We start from the raw sequence: 8,330 nt of genomic DNA on the forward strand, positions 1-8,330 counted from the left end.
CAAGTAAGCTTTAAGGAGACTATTGATTACCAAGAATATGAGGTGGATATCGAGCCCATTCCACACCTCTTTAAGGACCCCATGGAGCTTCATCTAAACCATTATGCAGTGGATGGGAGAGGGGGAGTCAAGCTACTTTACCAACTTGCCGCTATGGGAAGGGCCAAGACATCAATGTAATAGGAAGAGCAATGCCTCTTCAATGTTACCCTGTCAAGGTCCCCATTGAGTTTCAAAATGCCCTATAAAGCTTCCCCAACTCAACCAAGTTGTGCCCTTAAACATGCCACCAGCTACTTGTAACCGCCGATGTGGCATAGATTATTAGATTAAAGACTACCCCAACAAGTTTGTGGTGACAAGTCACCCATCATCACACCCTTAAACAAGTAATCAAACCCAAAGGCAGATCTAGAAAAATCTAGATCCCACACCTTTGAAAACTATCATCTGGCTACAAGCTCATTCCTAGCATGTTCTCAAGTAAAAATGTGGCATTCATAGCAAAGTCTAAGAAGAATAAGGGCCATAGGAGAAAAAAGTTCATTTAAGAATGGAAAAAAAGAGAGACAAATCTAGGGATGCCAGACGATGATGGCGAGAGAGAGCACTTCAAGTTGCAAGTTTCCATGGAACCTTCTTTCCCCCACCAGCTAAAGGTTAAGGATAAGGTTCCTTATCCTTTTCAAGCCTAGCCCTCGGTCATGCGGTGAGGAAGTGCATCCTCGACTCTAATACCATTGTGAAGTCCCTATCACTACAGACATGTATGAGACACACTCTGAAACACTCCCATTACATAGAGATGGAGAAGTCGAGGATCATGTTCCCCTCCAGCCATAGAGCAGAATGAGGATTCCCCCATCCCACCGGGCTATATGTAGTGGCTTGCGTTGTCGTGCTGTGGCACGTCCATGCAATGAAAGCATGCTCAGAGACTATTTTAAATGGATTGAGATGCGTGGACATGAAAACAGTGAAGTACATGTGTGTATATGCTTTAAAATACAAGCCTGTGTGGGTAATAGAGAAGGACAGGGAGCCATTTTGGAGGCAAAATATCAGGAGCAGGGAGTGCCTGATGAAGATGCTACGAACTGGAGAAATGTAGTCAAACATATTGGGAACAACTTTGCAGAAGGAAGTTTTTGCAAAGGAGCTATGGTTTGAGATATTTTTAGCCTCGAATGTGGGTACTTTTCATCCGGAGCAGTTGCAGATGATAAATGGTCAGCTTGATGCAAGTGCTGAAGCCATCAATCTTATGATGGCTTTGTGTTCATGGGATCCTAGTCAGCGACCAACAGCCATTGAAGCGCTTCAGCATCTTTTTTTTCCCGGTTGGCTCATATACCCCACCATGCACCTACTATTTTGGCAGAAGGGGAAAGTTTCCCTCTCCCTTTTCAGAAAGAGCGACCTTGGCCAGACGGAAGGGAAAGGGGGAACAGAAAAATCACATTCAATAAGGATAATACGGGGGGGAAATTCTGGATATCAAGGGGGGGGGGATTGCCTTAGAGAGAGGCGGCAGGTAACCAGGGAACAGGGCCTCCTCGTTGAGGAGGAGAGCCCTGTGTGTTTTGTGTGGGCGCTGCAGCAGATGTGCACAGCTGTTGCAGGAACACGGGAGGAGTTTTGAGACCTTGAGGTGACTGGTCAGAAATTCATGGAGGCAACAAAAGAGCCGGGGTTGACCTTTGTGCTTGCAAAGTTTGATGGCATATTTGGGCTTGGATTCAAGGAAATCGCAGTGGATGATGTCACTCCTGTTTGGTACAATATGCTGGACCAGGAGCTTGTTTCCGAGCCTGTGTTCTCATTTTGGTTGAACAGAAATGCTGATGATGACACGGGAGGGGAATTGATATTTGGAGGGATGGATGCCAATCATTACATTGGGGAACATACCTATGTTCCAGTCACTCGCAAGGGTTATTGGCAGTTTGACATGGGAGATTTCCTCATTGATGGGGAGACCACAGGTTTCTGTGCTGGTGGCCGTGCGGCTATTGCAGACTCGGGAACTTCTTTGATGGCTGGTCCAACGGGAATAGTAACAGCCATCAATGAGGCGATTGGTGCAACAGGATTAATGAGCTGGGAGTGCAAGGCTATTGTGAGCCAGTATAGTGATACTATCATTGAAATGCTTCTACAACAGATGAGCCCACTGAAAATATGTACACAAATTGGAATGTGCTCCCACATGAAGCAGTTCAGCTCAAATCTAGCAAGTGTGGTCGATGGAGCCCGTGAAGGTGCCCATGGTTTCAGAGCTACTGGGAGGCTCATAGAGGCTAAAATACCATAGGTGTTGTGTTTTGGCGACTTATGTGCACTACTTGTCTCTGGTCTTCACAAAACTCTTTTCCAAAATAATATACTATATGATTGCATTGATGAGGCCATGTGTTGGTGACCTGGTAAGCTTGTACCCATTTGTTTAAATTGAAAAGCTTCTGCTGAGTTATATGTTGTGTCTCTTTACTGGGATTTTGGATGTAACTCTCACAGCCAGACACCTAGTGTGTTCCCGGCTAGACCGCACACGTCACGACAGCTTTGGTGAACCCGACGTGAAAGAGCTGGGGTGAGAGTAGAAGGCGAATCATGGGTGATCAACAGGAGCAGCAAGGATTTCGTCCGGACGTCAACACCATGCAGATGTTTCAGGCGTTTGTGCTCTACATGCAACAGCAACAGGCAGTCGAAAGAAGGCTGGGTGAAGTGGGAAAACAAAGGTAATGTTATCTGATTTGAATGCTGGATGAAAAACGATATGATATCTGGAATGTATGGATACATGCAAGATGACATACAAATCAAGGTGATGCTTGAGGAAAATTAGAGCAAATAGATACACAATCAGGGCTTTCTGAAAGGCAGGTACAAAAATGAAGGAAATATACTATAATGATGCTATATCTTAGCTGCTTGGAGAACTTCTAAAGCATGACAAGGATGCAAAGGAGGTAAAAATAATGGCAGACAAAGCAAAGAAGGCTATAGGGGCCTATGACACTGATGCATTTCTCGAAAAGAGAGAGCCAGGAGCTTATAGGACTTGTAGTCTTCCATAATAAAACTATTAGGGAAGAAGAAGGATTACAAGGGCTTATGACACTTGTTCACCTCAGGAGAAAGGGGTGGCAAGGAGCTTGTATAGACTTGTAGTTCTCTCTTAGAACTGTAGAATGGCAACAAGGGCTTGTGACACTCATCCTTCTCGACAGCTGAGGAAGGAGAGGAGCTTGCAATGACTTGATCCATTTTTGCCACTTCAAGGGCCTATGACACTCATCTATTCCAATAATCAAGGATAGAGAGGAGCTTGTAGTGACTTGAAGCTAACCCTTTGTCTCAAGGGCTTACGACACTCGACCTTTCTGATAGCTGAGGAAGGTGAGGAGCTTGTATTGACTTGAGGTCTTCCCTACAAGTTGCAAAACAGATAGAATGCTCAAGAACTCATGAATGCCGGAAAGGTGGACACTTCTTTGTACTCTGATTGTCAGGATATCTGAAAGAAACTCTTTGAAAAACAGGGCTAAATGTATGCAATGATAATCTGAATGAATGGTTCGACATAGAGAAAGCCCAAAACACCACTGTTCGGGTTGCTAAAAATCTCCGTGTTTGTGACTATTGCCACAGCATGGCAGCACTTATATCCAAGGCAGAGCAACGAACTATTATTTGCAGTGATGCAAGTCTCTCTCATGTTTTCAGAAATGGGAACTGTTCTTGTGGAGACTATTGGTGACAGTACTGCATTTCAGAGAGTGCAGACTTTGCAGTTGGCCCCGGGTTGCACTTCTCATAAAGGCAGCCACTCTAATTCATGCATATGGGAGTTGTGCAAGCATGGTAGATGCACAGGTATTTTTTTTGATGAACTTTCTGAGCCTGATATTGTGTCATGGAATGCATGCATTGATGGTCATGCAGGAGAAGGAAATTCTGTAGCAAGCCAGTACATGTTTGAGAACTTGAAGTTTGTAGGTGTGAAGCCTGATAAAGTAACGTTCACTTCAGTTCTCTCGGCTTGTAGCCATAATGGTCTTGCTGTCAATGGTCTTGAGTACTTTAAATCTATGAGCAGAGATTATGGGATATATCCCGATGTGAAGCATTATGGCAGTATGCTAGACCTCCTTGGGCGTGCAGGGGACTTCAAGAGGATACAGGATATGCTGGGGAGGATGCAAATGTGGGCTGATCTGAACATTTGGTTGGGCTTGCTGGGTGCATGTCGGACGCATGGCAATTTTGAGATGGCAAAGCAGGCATTCAGTTACGCAGTGAATTTGCATCCTGAAGATGCTACTGCATATGTTTTCATGTCTAACATCTATGCTGATACTGCGGTTGCAGCCGAGATGGAAATATCTAGACAAACATGGTGCATGCAAGAAGCCTGACAGGAGCTGGATTGAGCTCGGAGTTCAAAATACCCACACGCAAAACATTGGAGTTCAAAACACCCACATGCAAAACATGCTACACATAACAAGCAAAGATTTTCACGAGAATGGTTGTGTTTTATATACAGGAAGCTGGTCATGGCATTTGGGCTGCCTAACATTGCCATGAGGAAACGAATTGGTTGAAGGTGAACTTTCATTATGTGACTGTCACAATGCTGAAAACCTTATATAATTAAGTCTAGGCAAATGTTCGTGAGGAGATCATCTCTGTGTTTATCATTACAAATCAATCAGTTGAAATGGCCTTTGCAAAGAAGCACCATAAACGCAAGATGTATGTGGTTGAGCACCTTCTTGAAGGCAAAAGTAGACGTGCTCAAAATGCCTACCTTCAAAAAAGTTTTCATCAGCATGATAGAAAAATTACACCACAAGATAGTGCTTCTAAAGCCCAGAAAAGTGAGTTGCTGAATGTACAGGGATACACACATGTCAGTCAGTTTAGAGGCAGAAGGCCGGGGGTATGTGCAGCATCAGGATAGTAGCCTTGCTTTGTGAATCCATTCAGGCAAGATGAATCTCAGGCGCACAGAGGGACGGCTATTGTGCCTTAGAATATCGTGCATCCTGGCCCTAAGAGTTTTGGAAGGAGATATGGCGATTCTTATGTGTAGTGGCCCAGGGTGAAAAGGAGGGATGGCTTTGAGGCGTGACTACTTGGTTATGACGCTGGCCAAGTGTGGTGCCATTGAAGAAGCTCGCCAGGTATCTGGTACATTACCTCACCGCACTGTCTTTTCTTGGACTGCAATGATCTCTGCATATGCAGATTGTGGCCATGGGTATGAAGCACTCCAATTGCATCAATTGATGGAAGAGGATTCTGTGGAGCCAAACAGCTACACCTTTGTCAGCCTCTTCAAAGCTTGTGGCAGCATACAGGACCTTGGGCAAGGCAAAAAAACTACATGCTGATGCTCACAGGAGAGGCTTTGCGTCAGATGTTTTCATTGGCAGCACCCTTGTGAGAATGTATGGCAAATGTGGGGCAGTTGTAGATGCAGAGCATGCATTCCATGCAGTATCCCACCGCAATGTTGTCTCTTGGAATACGATGCTCTCGACATATGTTGAACACAACTATGGAGAAAAGGCTTTATATTTCTACAGGCAGATGCAAGAGGAAGGAATAAGTCCTGACCAGCACACACTTGTGCTTGCACTTCAGGCATGTGGCACCCATGCAGAGAAGGAAGAAGCTTTCATAGTTAAGGGACGATCGACTAAGGTGATTTCTCTGGAAATTGTACAGGCATTACATGCTGATGCATGCATGAAGGACTTTGAATTAGATGTCTTTATTGGTAGTGCTATGGTGAGTATGTATGGCAAGTATGGGGCTATGATGGAAGCAGAGGCTGTGTTTGGTGCATTGCCCCAACGTGATCTCGTGTCATGGAGTGCAATGCTCTCAGCATATTTTCAGCAGGGCCAAGGAGAGAAGGCTTTGCGTCTGTATAGACAGATGCAAGAGGAAGGCGTGACTATCAACCAGCACTCAATCGTGTGTTTGCTTCAGACGTGTGGTGCTCTGGCAGAGTTGGAAGAAGCAAAAAAAAAAAAGGGAGGCTGATCTAGAAAATGATTTGGATGAGAATGTGGGTTCAGAGGATGAAGAAGCTGAAGATAACGTGTCAAAATTTGATGAAGATGAGGGTGACATTCAAATCAGTATAGATTTGAAGAAGATTAGCCTATATAGCAACTTGGTGGCACATACCGGAGGATGTGCAGGTTTAGAGGGGGTCGATGTCGTGCTGTGGCACGTCCATGCAATGAAAGCATGCTCAGAGACTATTTTAAATGGATTGAGATGCGTGGACATGAAAACAGTGAAGTACATGTGTGTATATGCTTTAAAATACAAGCCTGTGTGGGTAATAGAGAAGGACAGGGAGCCATTTTGGAGGCAAAATATCAGGAGCAGGGAGTGCCTGATGAAGATGCTACGAACTGGAGAAATGTAGTCAAACATATTGGGAACAACTTTGCAGAAGGAAGTTTTTGCAAAGGAGCTATGGTTTGAGATATTTTTAGCCTCGAATGTGGGTACTTTTCATCCGGAGCAGTTGCAGATGATAAATGGTCAGCTTGATGCAAGTGCTGAAGCCATCAATCTTATGATGGCTTTGTGTTCATGGGATCCTAGTCAGCGACCAACAGCCATTGAAGCGCTTCAGCATCTTTTTTTTCCCGGTTGGCTCATATACCCCACCATGCACCTACTATTTTGGCAGAAGGGGAAAGTTTCCCTCTCCCTTTTCAGAAAGAGCGACCTTGGCCAGACGGAAGGGAAAGGGGGAACAGAAAAATCACATTCAATAAGGATAATACGGGGGGGAAATTCTGGATATCAAGGGGGGGGGGATTGCCTTAGAGAGAGGCGGCAGGTAACCAGGGAACAGGGCCTCCTCGTTGAGGAGGAGAGCCCTGTGTGTTTTGTGTGGGCGCTGCAGCAGATGTGCACAGCTGTTGCAGGAACACGGGAGGAGTTTTGAGACCTTGAGGTGACTGGTCAGAAATTCATGGAGGCAACAAAAGAGCCGGGGTTGACCTTTGTGCTTGCAAAGTTTGATGGCATATTTGGGCTTGGATTCAAGGAAATCGCAGTGGATGATGTCACTCCTGTTTGGTACAATATGCTGGACCAGGAGCTTGTTTCCGAGCCTGTGTTCTCATTTTGGTTGAACAGAAATGCTGATGATGACACGGGAGGGGAATTGATATTTGGAGGGATGGATGCCAATCATTACATTGGGGAACATACCTATGTTCCAGTCACTCGCAAGGGTTATTGGCAGTTTGACATGGGAGATTTCCTCATTGATGGGGAGACCACAGGTTTCTGTGCTGGTGGCCGTGCGGCTATTGCAGACTCGGGAACTTCTTTGATGGCTGGTCCAACGGGAATAGTAACAGCCATCAATGAGGCGATTGGTGCAACAGGATTAATGAGCTGGGAGTGCAAGGCTATTGTGAGCCAGTATAGTGATACTATCATTGAAATGCTTCTACAACAGATGAGCCCACTGAAAATATGTACACAAATTGGAATGTGCTCCCACATGAAGCAGTTCAGCTCAAATCTAGCAAGTGTGGTCGATGGAGCCCGTGAAGGTGCCCATGGTTTCAGAGCTACTGGGAGGCTCATAGAGGCTAAAATACCATAGGTGTTGTGTTTTGGTGACTTATGTGCACTACTTGTCTCTGGTCTTCACAAAACTCTTTTCCAAAATAATATACTATATGATTGCATTGATGAGGCCATGTGTTGGTGACCTGGTAAGCTTGTACCCATTTGTTTAAATTGAAAAGCTTCTGCTGAGTTATATGTTGTGTCTCTTTACTGGGATTTTGGATGTAACTCTCACAGCCAGACACCTAGTGTGTTCCCGGCTAGACCGCACACGTCACGACAGCGTGCCCACACTAGCCTAGATGCCCGTAGTACTCCGACCAGGGCATCTCACCCCCCTCAACCCTTGACCTACTTGCTGCCCGCTCTTCAGCATGCATACTTGAAGTCCGATTGAGCCTGCGTACACGCTACATGCTACTGACAACTTCACTCTTATCCTTCATAAAATAGGCCCATACATTCCTTGTATTTGTATGGTCATCTATAAAAGACACAATAACCATTAAGAGAAGTTGTTTGTGTAGGTCTCCATACATATGTACGTATAACTTCCAAAGGTCTTTTGCTTACATTTCCTTGCTTCAAAAAAGGATGCCTATCTTGCTTACTTAACTATCAAGACCCATATACACCATGTGAGAGATCAACTCTAAACTTTGGCAATCCTTTTACTATGCCTTTTGTGTGCATAGTGAGGTGAA

The 8,330-nt window shown here is 45.0% G+C and overlaps 1 protein-coding gene and 2 pseudogenes across 1 annotated transcript; all 3 read left to right on the top strand.

The window, feature by feature from the left end:
• Window positions 1-1,511: 1,511 nt before the first annotated feature.
• On the top strand, window positions 1,512-2,329 carry LOC147636450 (phytepsin pseudogene; annotated as a pseudogene).
• Window positions 2,330-5,126: 2,797 nt separating this feature from the next.
• Window positions 5,127-6,063, top strand: LOC147636451 (pentatricopeptide repeat-containing protein At4g18520, chloroplastic-like). The gene is made up of 2 exons (XM_086802120.1): window positions 5,127-5,385; window positions 5,483-6,063. Exons 1-2 carry the CDS (start codon window positions 5,127-5,129, stop codon window positions 6,061-6,063), a joined length of 840 nt encoding a protein of 279 aa, XP_086658246.1.
• Window positions 6,064-6,857: 794 nt separating this feature from the next.
• Window positions 6,858-7,675, top strand: LOC147636452 (phytepsin pseudogene; annotated as a pseudogene).
• The last annotated feature ends 655 nt before the right edge of the window (window positions 7,676-8,330 follow it).

This window comes from Cibotium barometz, chromosome 8 (assembly GCF_041138505.1).
Source record: "Cibotium barometz isolate CiBa-2024 chromosome 8, ASM4113850v1, whole genome shotgun sequence".
NCBI lineage: Eukaryota > Viridiplantae > Streptophyta > Polypodiopsida > Cyatheales > Cibotiaceae > Cibotium > Cibotium barometz.

Coding starts and splice junctions, on each gene's coding strand:
- LOC147636451 (XM_086802120.1), top strand. CDS start 5,127: ATGGCTTTGAGGCGTGACTACTTGGTTATGACGCTGGCCAAGTGTGGT. Junction 5,386..5,482: donor CATACAGGACCTTGGGCAAG/GCAAAAAAACTA, acceptor AATGTGGGGCAG/TTGTAGATGCAGAGCATGCA.